We start from the raw sequence: 17,804 nt of genomic DNA on the forward strand, positions 1-17,804 counted from the left end.
CGTATGCCTTAACAAAACACTGAGCATTGCAAATGTTTATTTATGGTTTTCTATAGTAAACGCACTTGAGAAGCGAGATGCTGCGAACAATGAGAAAACGCAAAAATGAAAAAAATAAACTTTCCGGGGACTATGCGACTGAAGTAACAGCAAGAGGCCCAGAAGCAACATCGGTCAACTGAAAAATAGCCAAAGCATTTAATCCTCTCCGAGTACCAAATATCAAATATTTAGAGGATTTAGTAGTATCTGGATTTTTAAGGATTTTCAAATTAATATTATTTTCCGACTTATTTTTAATTTAACTCAAAAGTTGTGCTCTTTTGTTTGAGTTTTTTTAAGTACAATTTTAAAAATAATGTTTCTTTTAATTCAAATTTAAAAATTTAATATACCTTTACATCAACACAAGTTTCAGCTGTTGCCTTACACTGCCCAATGGATTTGAAAAGAAGATTTTAAAGATTTTCTGTACAATTTATTGGTGAACATTTCCCCCCTTCTGACCCCCATCTTACCCCCAAGGAATCATAACTTGAACAGACTTGAATCTATATAACATATGTAAAGTAAGTTCAAGCATATATTTTACAACATACACCATAGCATAACATTGGAATCTCATACATTAGCGCATTTATCTCATAGACTCTCTTCGCCATATCATTCCACTGCAAAACATACATGTAGCATAGCATACAACATGTTTTAACTCTGTTTAAAATGCTTTTATTATGAAGAATGAAGTTCACATTGCAGTTGAGTGCTAAACCTTGACTTCTTATCATTTTACTTTGAAATATTTGTATCTCGTCTGTGTATGGAGGCGTTGTTTGGTAAAATCTCACAGCATACCATAGCGTACAAAATCAAAAAGACCTTCATTTCAATTACTCATAGTATAGCATACAAATCGCATAGCATTGTATTGAAATCTCAAAAGAACCAATAGAGCTAAAACTTTTGTCGAGTTATTTTCAAGTGTTTTATATGAAGTAAAATGAGCACAGCTTTTTCATCTAATCGCATTTGCAGTAACCATTTGATACTTGGCGACATTCAGTAGTTTTTAAAAAAATGCATTAATCAGCCTTACGTCGTCATATTTTTTTAAACCTTGTAATAACATCCGTAAAAAATATTTTTTTATACATAAAGTTAAAACACATTCGACTTCTTTCCATGTTGATTTTTTAAAAATATTTTTGTAGTAGAAAAATATTGCTTAATTCTCTTTTGATATTTTCAGCTTTGTAACCCTCTGTGAATTTTACTACATTTTTCCACAAATTTTGCTGTAAAATACAAAACAAAAAGGTATTTTTTGAAGAACATTATCTGCATTTAGTAGTAGAAAAATATGCAATTTAAAAAAAAAATTATTTTCGTGATCTAAACCTCTGTTAATTTCACTAAAAATCTCCAACAGTTTTGCCATTAAATACAAATATGTCATTGTTTGGTGTACACTATCTGCATGCTATTTCTCACAAATAAAGCTATACTCGTCAGAACATGGGTAATCTTGCCAATGGTCGAGCAGTAACAGGAGAAGACAGTTTTCATCCTTATCGCCACTTGGGTCACCAAGGTTCCATTTTTCAAAGGTCAAGTTCTGTCTTGAGTGCTGCCAGTAAAAGAAGTCTTCTGAATCCTTATCTGTCCCCCCTGACCACCACTTTGCATCAGGACCTATAATTGATTGATAAATCATTGATGTTTTATTGTGATATTTCACCTTTACTGTTGTGATTTAAACAGATGTGCATGATGAATGGCTTCAAATGTGCTATGGTGATCACTCGAAATATTTGTGCGATTTATTTTGGGTAGCAGAAGGCTTAAACTTGGATCTTGAGTGTAATTATGTTCGAAAATGGATACTTGCCCGTGATATTCGTGTAAAAATTCATCCTCTCATAGATCCACTTATCTTCACTCTCCGACTCAATTGCCACCAGGTGTCCTCCCATCATAGAACACTTCCTCTACATCAATAAATATAACTGGCATTTTATAAAAAATGAAAAGCAACGTTGCTGTGGGAATGGTCAAACAAGAGGCCCATGGGCCACATCGCTCACCTGAGGAACAATAGGTATGATAAAATCAGCTTAATGGAGTCATAATACAAACAATCTGGACAATGTACAATAATACATGTAGATCCTGTATAAATAAAATCCATTTTTCCCCCTGGATATTCTTATGTTTATAATCATTAGTCCCTTTTCTAACAGGATGATTTTATAGTCATATCACATGTTGAGTATTGCAGTCCTCAAAAAGATCCCTTACAATTGTTTATATATGGGATATTAAGCTACATCAAACTCTGAACCTTCTTTTGAGGCCAAAGAATTGTCCTGGAGCCAAAGTCTTAACAATTATAAAGAATCATCTGGCTGATTAGTTTCTGAGAAGAAGATTTTAAAAGATTTACTCTATATATTCCTATGTAAAACTTTAACACCCCCCCCCCCCCATGTGGGCTCACCCTACCCCCAGGGATCATGTTTTCACAACTTTGAATCTACACTACCTGGGGATACTTCCACACAAGTTTCAGCTTTCCTGGCTGATTAGTTTCTGAGAAGAAGATTTTTAAATATTTACTCTACATATTCCTATGTAAAACTTCGACCCCCGATTGTGCCCCATCCTACCCCCAGGGATCATGATTTTCACAACTTTGAATCTACACTGCCTGAGGATGCTTCCACACAAGTTTCACCTTTCCTGGTTGATTAGTTTCTGAGAAGAAGATTTATAAAGATTTACTCTATATATTCCTATGTAAAACTTTGACCCCCCATTGTGGCCCCACCCTACCCCCAGGGATCATGATTTTCACAACTTTGAATCTACACTACCTGAGGATGCTTCCACACAAGTTTTAGCTTTCCTGGCTGATTAGTTTTTGAGAAGAAGATTTTTAAAGATTTACTCTATATATTCCTATGTAAAACTTTGACCCCCCATTGTGGCCCCACCCTACCCTCGGGGTCATGATTTTCACAACTTTGAATCTACACTACCTGAGGATGCTTCCACATAAGTTTCAGCTTTCCTGGCTTATTAGTTTTTGAGAAGAAGATTTTTAAAGATTTACTCTATATATTCCTATGTAAAACTTTGACCCCCCATTGTGGCCCCACCCTACCCTCGGGGTCATGATTTTCACAACTTTGAATCTACATTACCTGAGGATGCTTCCACACAAGTTTCAGCTTTCCTGGCTGATTAGTTTCTGAGAAGAAGATTTTTAAAGATTTATTCTATATATTCCTATGTAAAACTTCGACCCCCCATTGTGGCCCCACCCTACCCCAGGGATCATGATTTTCACAACTTTGAATCTACATTACCTGAGGATGCTTCCACACAAGTTTCAGCTTTACTGGCTGATTAGTTTCTGAGAAGAAGATTTTTAAAGATTTACTCTATATATTCCTATGTAAAACTTTGACCCCCCATTGTGGCCCCACCCTACCCCCAGGGATCATGAATTTCACAACTTTGAATCTACACTACCTGAGGATGTTTCCACACAAGTTTTAGCTTTCCTGGCTGATTAGTTTCTGAGAAGAAGATTTTTAAAGATTTACTCTATATATTCCTACGTAAAACTTCGACCCCCCATTGTGGCCCCACCCTACCCTCGGGGTCATGATTTTCACAACTTTGAATCTACACTACCTGAGGATGCTTCCACATAAGTTTCAGCTTTCCTGGCTTATTAGTTTTTGAGAAGAAGATTTTTAAAGATTTACTCTATATATTCCTATGTAAAACTTTGACCCCCCATTGTGGCCCCACCCTACCCTCGGGGTCATGATTTTCACAACTTTGAATCTACATTACCTGAGGATGCTTCCACACAAGTTTCAGCTTTCCTGGCTGATTAGTTTCTGAGAAGAAGATTTTTAAAGATTTATTCTATATATTCCTATGTAAAACTTCGACCCCCCATTGTGGCCCCACCCTACCCCAGGGATCATGATTTTCACAACTTTGAATCTACATTACCTGAGGATGCTTCCACACAAGTTTCAGCTTTACTGGCTGATTAGTTTCTGAGAAGAAGATTTTTAAAGATTTACTCTATATATTCCTATGTAAAACTTTGACCCCCCATTGTGGCCCCACCCTACCCCCAGGGATCATGAATTTCACAACTTTGAATCTACACTACCTGAGGATGTTTCCACACAAGTTTTAGCTTTCCTGGCTGATTAGTTTCTGAGAAGAAGATTTTTAAAGATTTACTCTATATATTCCTACGTAAAACTTCGACCCCCCATTGTGGCCCCACCCTACCCCAGGGATCATGAATTTCACAACTTTGAATCTACACTACCTGAGGATGCTTCCACACAAGTTTCAGCTTTCCTGGCTGATTAGTTTCTGAGAAGAAGATTTTTAAAGATTTACTCTATATATTCCTATGTAAAACTTTGACCCCCCATTGGGGCCCCACCCTACCCCCGGGGGTCATGATTTTCACAACTTTGAATCTACACTACCTGAGGATGCTTCCAGACAAGTTTCAGCTTTCCTGGCTTTCTGGTTCTTGAGAAGAAGATATTTGAAAATTTCTCGAAATTTTTCATTAATTTCTAATTATCTCCCCTTGAAAACGAGTCTGGCCCTTAATTTTCACAACTTTGAATCCCCTTTGCCTAAGGATGATTTGTGACAAGTTTGGTTGAAATTGGCCCAGTAGTTCTTGAGAAGATGTTGAAAATGTGAAAAGTTTACGGACAGACAGACAGACGGACAGACAGACAGACAGACAGACAGACAGACAGACAGACAGACGGACGACAGACAAAATGTGATCAGAATAGCTCACTTGAGCTGAAAGCTCAGGTGAGCTAAAAAGGGCACATACAAATAAATTTTGAGACTTAAAGGGCATGGTCACGATTTTGGTCAAAATCTCTTTTACCGATATTATTGTTTAAAATTGTTCAGTAAGGTTTTTTTTTTAATAAGGAATCAAAATGTGTGTGTTTTATTCGTTGAGTAATAAGCGAGGTACAGAGCCTATGAATGAATGTGTTAAAAGTCAGAAACTCTTTTTAATGCTTTAACTGAATAACAAGATAGACAAATCTTCCTTTTAACTCTACGACGGAATCTCAAATTCCATTTGATCATTAGAAATGCATTCCTAAATCATAAAAACAAAAAAGTAGAGTTTGACGAAAATCGTGACCATGCTTCTTTAATAATCATGTTTAATAAGATATTCGGTTAACCTCAGCCAAATCCCAATCTGCTTTTGAGATCACAAAACAATACTTGCTACCATCATTTTCTTCCCAAACGCCAGGACACTCTATTGTTTCTTCTGGTTCTGAAGAAAAATTAAAAAGTATTTTCGATAATCTATTTGAAAAGAAATGCCAAGTGTGATTCACTGTATATCATCGTAAGTGCAGTTAATACATCTGTATTATTAAGCACAGAATAAAAATCGTATTACTAGTTCAGGTAATTATGGACTGCAAAAGAATTCCTTATTTTTCTTTGAACTACATTTACCACATGTACAATCCTAACTGTCACCTAAATTGAATTTTACAAAGAGGACTATGAAATAAGGATTACTTTTATTCCAAATGAATAAAAAAAACATCAATGACGATAATAAAAACACCATATATTGAAAGTTTTAGACCTCTAAATGTAGTGTTATTTTTCAATTTCAAACAAGTAGGCCAATGACCTACTTCCTTGGAAAAGACAAACTTTTCTGCAATTTGCGTGTTAACCAAAATAAATCGGATGAAAATGAATCAATTGATGAGGGAGGACAGGTGGCTGAAATAGTGAAAGGAGACTCTAAAGGTGAGACTGGTGCACCCGAACGAAAATTCAATTCAAATTGGATAAAAAATATGCATGGCCGTGGTTATACTTGACGATAAAATGTACTGTAAAGAATGTGTAAAAGATGGGAAAACCAACCCCTTTACAGTACATAACGTTTAGTACTTTATTTATGAATAGATATGAATCAATGTTTTGTCATGCATTTTAAAGCCGACATGCGGGAAGCCTTGAAAAGAGTTACATGTAATGAGGGCGAGAATCAACTCTTATATACAGAAAGCCATGAAAAGAGTTAATTAGGGTTGAATCAATTCATACACAAAGTACGTAACCTGTTCAATGGTAATGAAATGAAAACATCTATCCTAATATGAAAATTTGAAACCATTCCTTAAATAAGTAAATGAATTCTGATTAGATTTGGGATGTAACAATGACCTACCCATTTTTTAATCAATTTACAAAAAACTTAATGATGTCATCATTAAACATTAAAAATATTGTTATATTAAAATTATTCTGTTAAGATAAAATTTAAATGAAGTCAATGATCAAAATTTTGAGATATGTTGTTTTTTATCATTTTAAAGTATGCCCAGTTAGACCGTAAAGGAACACAGTATCAAGACAATTTAAGGCATACATGACGTTGTGATGTTAATATCATTAAAACATTCCAAAAGTATTAATTACACGAGTATAAAGGTAAAAAAAATGAAACCCAAATTTTTCGTGACCTAGGAGGAGTTGTTGACATTTCGAGTAGTCTCCCGTTTTATTCAATACAAAGCATGCACATCGCTAAACCAAGAAAATTCTATTATTATTTCACTCCCAAGGATATAATACAAGGTATCATATATGTCTTCTAAGTCATTTTTACTTTGTTGTTAGAAATAGTTGATCTAAAAATTCAGGTTATGACGAGACCTAAGTAACCGTCGGCCATTTTGCGAACTCATTTATGGTCAACTACCACTGTGCAATGTTAATATCCTATAAAGTCAAATAAAAGATTTATCATTTAGTTGAAATTAAACATTAGGTGGGTAAGTCTACAAAGCGCCATGAAAGTATTGTCCGTCAAGCGGTAGAAAATATTCTGACTTTAAAAAAAATCTAATCAATAAAATTTCATCGTTAATTTCTGTTTAAGAAATTCTATAAATTAAATATGGAAAAAAAGTTTCATATTAATTATGATATGCGTTCAAAAAATAACATTTTCAATTGCAGCAATGGATTTCAGTTTTTCCAAGATAGCTTTTCTCTGTGTTTCTTATACATTTTCTTGGTCCTTTAACGATGACGTTTACTCAGAACGAAAAAAAATTCCACTGATGATAATGAAAAACCAACTATTGTTGTCATAGACCTTTTATTGTAGTGATAATTTTCATTTTTGAAAAAGTAGGTCAATGACCTACTTTTTGAGTCAATGGCCATTGTATATTTTTGGAAAATTAAAGGAAAATCCCTTAAAAATTTTACACTATGATTGAGATTTTCTTAATTATGAAAATAATACAAATTGCTCAAAACTTTTGAAAATGAAATACAATTCATGAATGGCAATGACATTAAATACATACAAAGCATTAAGTTTTCGTTCACAATTTTTATAAATATTCCAGTCCGAATTTCCTCTATCACTTTTCAAATTCCTACCCATTTTTGATCCAATTTTACAAAAAATTGAATGATGATAATACAAAAACATTTATAGTATTAAACTACTTATATTGATCTTATTCTGTTGGCATATGATTGATATGAGGTCAATGATCAAAATTTTGAGATATGCTGTCTTTTCTCGTTTTTAAGCATATTTCAATATTTTTTAGATTCGGACCATACAGTTATTATAATGAATAAATGAGGTAAAACTAACAGGAAATATGCAAATTTATATAAACTAAAATATAAAATCTTAACTTTTAATATTAGAGTACTTCCAAAAATATTCTAGCGGAAAACAAAATCTGCAAAATTTAGTTCGAATTTCCTCTGTTTTGGCTAAAAGTCTAATATCGAATGTTATGTCAATAATTATTCATTTCACAGATACTTTTTGTGTTCAGAACAAATTTTACTCATGACATTGAACTTTATAACAATCCGAATTTGAGAACTCAAACCCTGAGTAAACAACACCCTTAAAACCAACCTCTTAATACTCAAAGAAAGATTCCTTATTCCATATTTTTAGCCGGGCTCTGCTGAAAGCAGAGTCCTGGCTGTAGGCAGGCCAATCGCCAATGTTACTATAAATAGCAAAATTAAACAAAAAACCAAACAGCGTCAAAGTAAAAGCTTCCGCTATACAAAATAGTTACACAAAGAGCCACGTTTTGTCAAAAGTGTTGGCATTTTGTTTCTTCTTTTTTAATTTCGAAAGAATTGTCTATCTTTTTTTATTTTTCTTATTTATAATAATGTGTTTTATAAACAAGACTATGCATTTTGGACACAATGCGCATGAATTTCCATGAACTACTTTGCTGCGCGTTGCAGAAATTGGAATTGAATATATAACGCTTGTTGCAAAATTCAAGGCAGCAACTGTTGAACTTTTTTCTACTAGACAGACATATTTTTGTTTATAGCTGCTTACAAAATTTGGTAGCTCTCTGACGCTTTGCCGACATTAAAAACATGAGAGAGAGAGAGAGAGAGAGAGAGAGAGAGAGAGAGAGAGAGAGAGAGAGAGAGAGATATGTTTCAGTCTTTACTACACAATATGCATAAAGACATACCAAAAGAGCCCGGCTTTCAGTTCTTCAGTACTTTGATTTTATAATTGTTAGCAGTTGTACGAATTAAAATTGGATAATACGTATGCAAACCCCGCTTGCGCCCCAACACTACATCAGTTGAATTTATTGGACTGTATAGTACAAAATCGCAGTGTTATCACAGACAAAGATTTCACAAAAATGTAAATATAAAAAAAAGGAAGCCCCTTCTACCCCGGGGGTCTACATCGGTGGGCTGGTGGATGGGGAGGGGACCCTGTCCTCATGCATCGGTGATTAAAGTTCAGACATCAAAGTGAAGCTTTAAATGCAAACAAGAGTCTCCCTGACATGTCAAAGTACTCGGGTGACCGTCCAGGCTTGTGGGTGGAAGATGTTCAAATGTCATCTTAGTTTTATTACTCAAAGCTTTTGCATGTGTCTTACAAGAACAGGTTTGAAAAAGAACGTTTGTACAGCAAACTTAGGGGGAAATATTAAAGACTTTAGGTGGTATGGGATACCTACATATTCTGCCGAACTTCCTATCTAAATAAACAATGAAATTAAGTATAATTTCATAAGTTTCCCCCCAAACGTGTTACTCAACAGCGTGGCGCGATGGGTTAGAATGTAAACTAATAATTTGTGAGTCATGCGTTCAAATCCGGTGGGCCGTTTACATTTTCACCTTCCTAGTAAAAATTATTTTTTTTGTTAGGAAGTAAATAGCCTATATGCTTTTGACTTAAGCCTCGTAACCAGGAAATACAAATTAATCTCAGTACGTTCAATTACTTACGTATTGGTTGCTTAACAAAGTATCCATTTATTCTAATATCCTCGTCTTTTTGGATAACACTATCAATTGCCATAAGAGTCTTCAAAAGACAACAAGTCTGAAGTCTGCTGTTGAAAAAGAAAGCCACACACCATGACAAGTGACTACAGTCCACTGCACAGTTAATCAAAGACGTTCGCTTAGACACTAATGCTTCACAAGTTACACTTTCGGCATTAGATATCAAATTGCTGTGATCCTCGAATTTGGACACCACTAATTCCCCAAATGTTTTGAAATTATCCAATAAAAATATAGCAAGTAGAGTCCAAAGAATATTACCCATTCTTACTTTTAAACACATTGATTTCTATAAAGAGCATTCCTTTGCGGACATTTGATGGTGATACATGTATGGATGCTGTCTTTGCGTCAATAATATCAGATTTTATATTTTTAGAGTATTGTCACACGAGATTATTTCATAGGTGGTATGTTTAACTGTAGTGCGAATTTAATGAAATCGACTAATTAAACATCACTTTGAAACTGGTTACCTGTATGATTGTCAATATATATTGACAATACATGAATTTCTTGTCTTACTTATTTGAAGCTGAGGATTTTAATGTGCTTATTTACTTTGTTTTCTTGTTTATCTTTAAATTAGAGCATACTTAAACGGGTAATTAGGGATAGTTCCTAAAAAAAGTATGTACATTTCCTATTTGAGAGTGTCTTGTTTGCTAGTTTAGTTATAAATGTACCTAGGAATGAAAAAATGCATTGGAGCAAGAATACAAAATAATTACATTATGGGGTTATCCTGTACCTTTGATTTCCTAGAGTGTGCAACAACGGACGCTGAAAAATGAATATTGCATTTTCCCTGGGGGTAAAAATTCTATTCGATGTAGTGATTTAAGTTTACATCTCCAACGGTTTCACTAGTTTTATCGATTGTTCGATCGATCACTCGGGCAAACAATTGAATTAGACATAACCAACAAATTTAACATATAAAGTATTTGTTTTAGCATTAATAATCGCATATTTCGGAATTTCCAACATGGAACTTGAATATATTATAGAAAATTCCAATAAATCAGATAGCTTCTATCGTTTGTCAAAATTGCAGACAACTTTATACTATACTACTATATTAAAATAATAGACTCTAATTTTTGGGCGTTAATACCGATAAATCGGAAGAGTACTGTCTTTTGTTTTATAAAATTTAAACTTCATTGGTACTTGAAGATTACCAAATTGTTTTTATTTTTTGTCAATCAAGCTTCGTTAATTAATAATCAACGAAAATTCCTAAAAAATTCCGGGGATCCTCTGAATTTTTTGGATTTTACAATCTTCCGCATGCGCATTACATTCACGCTAAATCACGAGAGACTCTTTATTTTATGTTTCAACAATATCACAACAATATCACATTTGCATGGATAAACTTGGAAACGATAAAACAAATGCGTGTTAATTTCCATTGGAATTTTTTTTCTGTTCATCAAAGAAAATACGGGAGATAACTCGAACACAGTGCATTTACTATAAAAAAAATCCCGAGGGTTTCAGAATGTCAACATGGTGTGTAAAAAACGCTGTTGAAATATGTTGAATTCTGCAATTATAGAATTAAACTTCTCGAAGAAAGGTATTAACTGCTTCAAAATGGTTTGTTATGAATACTTTTACTGTTATTTTCAATGCAATTTTATTAATTTTCTCTAAAAACGTTTTGGAGCGATTCTGATATTTTCTGCTACAGAACGGATATATGGGAGACATTTTAACTATAGTGAATGCCTTTCACTAGACACAGTTAGATTATTCCAACTCAGCATAGTGTAGTAAAACTAATATCATTATTTTGGCTTGAAGTTTGGTTATGCAAATGTCAACAATATACGGTGTTTCGATGTATCTATTTTGTAAATGCCAACCCGTGCACGCACGGGTCAAAGTTTAGTTTAAGGTGGATCTCTACACCAAAAAGTGTAGGAGATTTTTGTTGCATGCATTTGTTACCAATACTAGGCACAGTATTCAACAATAATATACCTCAAAATACAATACACTATTTTCTAGAGAATTTTTAAAATATCAGTCTGGTTCCAGATAACCCCTTATTTATCAAATTTTTAAACATTTCTGTTTTAAAATTCTTATGAAAGTGAAATGTTATTAAGTTTAGAAATGAAAAACAAAAAAATCATGAATGAAGTTTGTATGATTTTTATTGGAATCCACATAAATATGAAACTAAAATATAAAAAAATTCTGTTAAGGCAAACTGCTGGACAAAATCCCACAAAAACCTGAAAATATAAACAATATTCGTTGGTGAATGGGATAAAGAAAAGAAATTGAAAGAAATTGAAAAATTAAAGGAAATACTTAATTATTGCAAAAATCTTGGTATGAAAGATCCTGTTTAAGAGTTGTCTTTCTTTATTTTACATGGTCTCAAATATCTTGGGATCAATTTTTTAATTAACAAAAATCACGAAGAAAAATTAAAAAGGAACAAGTCTATGCTAAATATGTAGATATAAGATAAGTAGTGCTTATGATAATGTTTGAAGCTGAAAAATTATATTATTGATGAATGCATTATATATATTTAACTCTTCAGAACAAAATATTAGTAGTTAATTATATTATAAATTGCCTTTTACTTTTTTATATACAATAGCAATTATAAACAACAACCATACGCATATTAATACATACATTAGATGTCCATAGTGATACACATGCATGTATGGAAATGAAAAACATGCTCCTTTTCAGAATCCTGTCTTTCCCTCATTTTGCTTGCAAAGCCGGGCTTCCACTGCTATTGCTACCCAGCTGTATCTATTTAAATCAAAATACATTAGTTTAATGTCAAAGTTTCAGTGAAAGTCTTTTACTGCAATTCTTTTTTTTTTTAATTTGGGAAGTTAGGATCAATTCAAGAGATTGTACTACGGTACTTTCGTTTTATATTCATCATACATATATAGTTTAAATGAAAATTTGACATCTGCTTACCTATATCGATAATCCGCCACATATGTATGATCGTCTGTTGCAGATGACATGACAAAAATGTATTGCCAATAGCAGCAGAGCAGGGAAACGGTATATTATTTAGAGTCCACGTTTTCCGTACAAAACAGCTGATAATCAATGTTAGTTAAAAGCTTTAAACAGGAAGAAAATTGACATATTTCTAAGCGTTTTGGTGATTTCAGTCCTATCTCGTCTCCTTAGTTAGAAGAGTTCAATTAAACGGTGTATAGCTATTTTGTACCACGACATTATGTTATCAATCCGGAACACAATGGCGTTTCGAACGGAAGTCAGACATGTTTGTGACGATGTAGCCTTCCACCTTAAGTATAATATTATACGAGAATGAAGCTAAAATATGTATTTTTTTCTGCTAACAGAAATGACATTAGAGATAAGTTATTAGGTTGCCACAAATCAGGGGATATTGACTATTTGCAGCTCAAAACAATCAAATTTGAAATTAAATAAAAGAATTTAAAACTTTCTTTTGTTTTTCCTATATTGCAAATAAAAACATTGAGTGAATTACTGCTTAATAGGTTTATATATAGTCGTACAGTTCGGCTGTATAGCCAACACGTTTCTCAAACATGTCCTTTAAGCATCACTGCCCGTCGTACGATACATTTGTCCTTCATATGGACCTTTTAAAACTCAAGACTATAGTTCATCCAAAGATATCCTATTTTCACATTTTGTCTAAATATTCGAAATTTATTTATACCTCACGGTTTATTGAAGGTATTGGAGATATAAGTTAAAAAGTTAAGTACCATAATTTTATAAAGTAAGATTAAAAATTTTATAGGGGAGTGGGGGTTAAAATATATTGCAATATATAAATCATACTATATGCTGCGGTATTTTGCACACACGTTAACAGTCATAGCTCTTCAAAGAAAAAAATGTTCATACATTTTCTAAGATGTATATCATATTAAAAACCAGCACTCATTGCTGGCCTACCTAAACGCGTATAATCACAATTTGAACAAGTTGAATGTACACAATTAAAGAATGCAAACATTCTTATTCATTATTTTTTGTCTCAGAGGTCATGCAATACATATCTAGTTTATATGATGAAAATTCTAGATGAGGTGGTTACCATTTTCCTGTCAGATGTTTTGTTCTGAGTGATGGAATTTATGAACAAAAAATCGGACTAAAGGTGGAATAAGACATCTTCATAAAATCTGACCTCTGATCGAAGCGATATTTTGGTTATTAAAAGGATTTTATCGACGGCAACATATAACATACTGCATAGCCAAGTGGATAAAGCGTCGGGCTTGTTATCCGTACATACCGAGTTCGAAACCCGCAGGGGCTTTTGTTGTTATACGTACTGAATTGATTTTTTAGATATTCATTTTTTATCCCTAATTTTCAAATTTTTTGCTTATTTGACATATGTATGGTTTATTTATCATTATATCTCTCATAATCAAATAATTATTTGAGTGACTTTTTCCCAGGTGTGTTATTCCACCTTAAATAAACATATTAACTGAAATTTTCTGAGCATGTATAAGATTTATAGAGAAATCACATCTAAATGAATATTTTTTTAAAGGTTTTTTTTAAGTTGCTTAGCTCTATTAATATACCATGCCGATGAGATACATTTCATTTTCACAGCTGTTATCTCATATCTGAAAGTTAACAACGAATAACGGACAGAGGGACGCCAGACACTCGAGAAGCCAGCAAGCAGTGTTTTAACTCTGTTGCAAAAGTCGCTTGGCCACAGCCAAAAACTTAAATGGTTTTCCCTCAAATTATTGGTGTTTACCTGTCGTGATCTCATATGACGGTTTATAGGTAGCAAGGGACAGATTCAGATGAAGTATCCGTCAATATTTTTGTAAAATTGAGAATATTGCTGTACTTGAAGGCTTATGAGTGTTGCTAAAATTAATGAAATGATTTTTTAAGGATTATCATTAGTAAGAGGGATGTTCCTTGTTGAAATTGTGATGTAATATGTAGGCACTATATGTTAGGTACATGAGATTCAGAAGTAAAATGCACACAGTACGAGGGGTACAGAGGTCAAGAAAGCTGAAAAATTATGAAAATTTAGCAAAATATGAAAGGGTCAAAATCTCATAAAAACCAGTGTGTAGAAGTTGTACAGGTTTTGACAAGTAATTTTCTTTGGAATTTGGTGATTGGCCTTGTAAAGAGTGAATAAAAGGTATTTTTGCTGAATGGGAACTGAGGAAATAACAGTTGCAGAATTCTGAAGACAAATCCCTTGGCTACAATAAATTGTATTAAAAAAAACTATCCCATGCCACCATAACTTCACTCACTTGATCAACAGAAACAACTTTTTTTAACGAAATACTAACTTAATAATGTGATGAATAAAGTTGTAGTATTTGACATTTCCAGATCTCGCGATCTCGAGCTCGGACTCTTACTCTGGCGCTTACGTATGTTCTCAGATCATCAGGGGGGGATGTCAAAACACGATATTTAAAAAAAAATGTAAACTGTCGAGAGATGTAGAAAAAATGCACTCAACAAGCAAAAATGTTTGTAAAACTTTCTATTGCGCATTATTTGTTAAAATTATTGCAACACTTTAAGGAGGCTGAGGGATCTACAAATAAAATTTCAAGTAACCATCAGAATTAGCTGAAATTTTTTGATCTGATTTCAGAACTGTCAACATTTTTTGGCAAAGAATTTTTTTTTTATATTTTAATTTGAAATTTTATCATTTTCGTATACATTGTATTTTCATATTGAACTCCCCTTTTATAGAAGACCAAATAAGTATAAAAATGGCAGCCACCCCAAGCCTCCTTAGTCATTTTTGCTAATCTTTTAAGACATTGACACTCCAAAAATATAATTTATATAATAATTTACCGATCGATCAGTGTATCTTTAAAAATAGAGAGAGAGAGAGAGAGAGAGAGAGAGAGAGAGAGAGAGAGAGAGTTGGATATAGGTATTTCTACTTTTGGTTTAAGTTGATAATTTAGATATAAAGAAATAACAAAAAATATAAGGACTTAATAGAATTTATTCTTTACTTTTACTGATTAACGTTTTGCCTGTAAAGAAAAATATTGTTTAAAAGATTAAATATGTCAATTTTACGTAAAATTTCAGGCGTGGATCCAATATTTTTTAAATGTTTTTTCTTCAAAGTATATGTGGAGGTAAACTCCATATATATGTCGATAAACGATTTTAAAAAAAAAAACAACCTTAATAAAGAAAATTGTTGGTGTACATGATGTTAGGTAACAGAATGCTTAAATTGCAAATGTGCTTCTATACTAAATTAAAGTGTTTTGGGAGGGTGTGTGTGTGAATATTTCTTCTTGTGCAAATTTAAAATTGTGGAATTTGAAACTCACATCTTATAGTCTCTTTATCCTTGTATATACATGTATATCTTTTTATAAATATTAATATTAATTTTTAATCTGTAGTAATGAAACGAAATCGTTCTAAGGACAAATCGAGAGAAACAAAACTAAATGCTTATCTAAGACTATAGTCTCTTTAATTTTAAATTCAAAATTCAAATTAGAATCATTTCAGATTTTTTGGTAAACACTTTTTTTTCAGACACCTGTCCACGTGTTCGAATGCCCGTATACGCATAGTCCAGGATACACGATCATATACAAGTAAACAACGAGACCACTACATGTACAAGTAGATTTAGAGATAACGCAAGGTTTGAACTTTAACATATTTCAAATAAAAAAGTTATGAGATGAAGATTGTGAAGAAAATACTCACCTTCCTCCATTCTCTTTCCAACTGCAAGTAGTCTTTATTTTCACGTGAAAACCGTTGTCTACAGAAGCGAGTCATTGAACCGTGATATTTAAAGCTGAACACCGCTCGCAAATAGCCACTGTCCGCCATATTTCTCTTTTATCACTGCTGTCCCTACAACCCTTATATAAGGGACAGACCTCTAAACAGTTCAAAGTACTTTGCTGTAGAGGTCTCACCTGTGTGGACGTACATTTTGCATCGCCGTGTTACTCGGTCGCGTTGAAATTATCAAATTTTACGCACCTTTTTGAAGCCAGGAGAATACTAACATCAAATAAATTGATAAATGCATTATTTACGAACAGAAAATGAGCATAAGATAGGAAAAAATGCATAAAATCTAAAGACCACGAAAGGAATACTACATGTCGGCCACGAGGTTCAGGTGTGCAATCGGGTGTAACGAAATCAAAGGGTTTATATACCAGGTATCTGTGTGACTGTGCCTATTTACGAGCGGTGTTCAGCTTTAAATGTCCCCCTCCCTCTTTATTTACTCCCTCTCTCTCTCTATATATATATATACATCTTTCTGCGTCTCCCCCTCTCTGTCTCTTTTCCCATTTCTCACTCTATCTTTCCCTGTACCCCTCTCTCCCATCTACGTCTTCTCCTTTCAGTCTCACTCCCTTCTTGTCTTTCTCTCTCTCCCTTTCTCCTTTTCCACTTGTGCTCTGTTTCTTTCTCCTCCTTTTCTCTCTCCCTATCTCTTCCCTTCTCTCTAGATATATATCCCCCCCTCTCTCTGTCCGTCTTTCCCCCTCATTCCTCTCAGTCTCTTTCCATCCCTATCTTTCTCTCTCTTCCTCTCTTTTCTTACCCTCTCTTTCCTTCTTTCACTACCTCTCTCACACACACTCTTCCCACTCTCTTCTTTTCCACCCTTCTCTCTCTCTCTAGAGATCTTTATCTCCCCTCTATTTCTGTCTGTATCTCCCCCTATCTATTCTAAGTCTTCCCCTCCCTGGCTTTCTCTCTCTTTCTCTCTAGTCCTTCTCTCTCTTCACCACTCCCGTTGTAACTGACCCCCTCTTTCATATGGGACAGATACAACCCGCGGTGTCTTAAAGTCTCAAAAGTTAATTCTTTATTGATTATTATATGCAATTTAGGTTTAGTCGCAATAAAGTTTCAAGAACCAGCCTGGTCATCGCGCGAATATAGGTTTTTGTTTAAAGTGCTTCCACTATTTTCGAAAACTTTTATTCAAAATAATTATTTAGTATTATATGTATTCTGTAGATATGAATGCTGATTTGGCGCTGTTGGCTATTAATTCTACACCCCCTCCTTGTGACAACGATTTCCTGCAATTTCTTAGTGAGTTAATAGTGATTTTGTTAATGCAACCCCCAGATGGACTTTGCAGCATTCGTCATCGACTCGGTGACCCCGGACACCCATGGTTAGGGAGGGATGTGTTTTGCTTCTTTGCCTGGCATCCTTATGAATTTTTTGAGGCCACTGGAGAATCACCTGATTCTCTGCTAGAGAGTGTAAGGACATTAGTCAAAGACGTACTCTAAATCGTTAAGGCCATATATTATCACCAATAAACAGAG

General features: G+C 33.7%; 1 protein-coding gene and 1 long non-coding RNA gene across 3 annotated transcripts; both read right to left on the minus strand.

Moving 5' to 3' along the window:
* Positions 1-473: 473 nt before the first annotated feature.
* On the minus strand, positions 474-16,695 carry LOC128179387 (C-type lectin domain family 4 member A-like). 2 transcript variants are annotated; one of them, XM_052846798.1, is made up of 4 exons: positions 16,201-16,695; positions 5,265-5,362; positions 1,889-1,988; positions 474-1,692 (listed from the first exon to the last, which is right to left on the minus strand). In XM_052846798.1, the coding sequence occupies exons 1-4, from the start codon at positions 16,208-16,210 to the stop codon at positions 1,481-1,483; spliced, it is 420 nt and encodes a 139-aa protein (XP_052702758.1). In that variant the 5' UTR covers positions 16,211-16,695; the 3' UTR covers positions 474-1,480. The 2 variants fall into 2 exon arrangements, with proteins under 2 accessions (XP_052702758.1, XP_052702757.1); XM_052846797.1 differs by lacking the exon at positions 16,201-16,695 and adding an exon at positions 9,379-9,721.
* Positions 11,371-12,748, minus strand: LOC128179388 (uncharacterized). The gene is made up of 3 exons (XR_008243078.1): positions 12,406-12,748; positions 12,103-12,228; positions 11,371-11,687 (listed from the first exon to the last, which is right to left on the minus strand). It is a non-coding gene; the product is annotated as an uncharacterized LOC128179388 (long non-coding RNA).
* Positions 16,696-17,804: the final 1,109 nt, after the last annotated feature.

This window comes from Crassostrea angulata, chromosome 4, assembly GCF_025612915.1.
Source record: "Crassostrea angulata isolate pt1a10 chromosome 4, ASM2561291v2, whole genome shotgun sequence".
In the NCBI taxonomy this organism is placed as follows: Eukaryota; Metazoa; Mollusca; class Bivalvia; order Ostreida; family Ostreidae; genus Magallana; species Magallana angulata.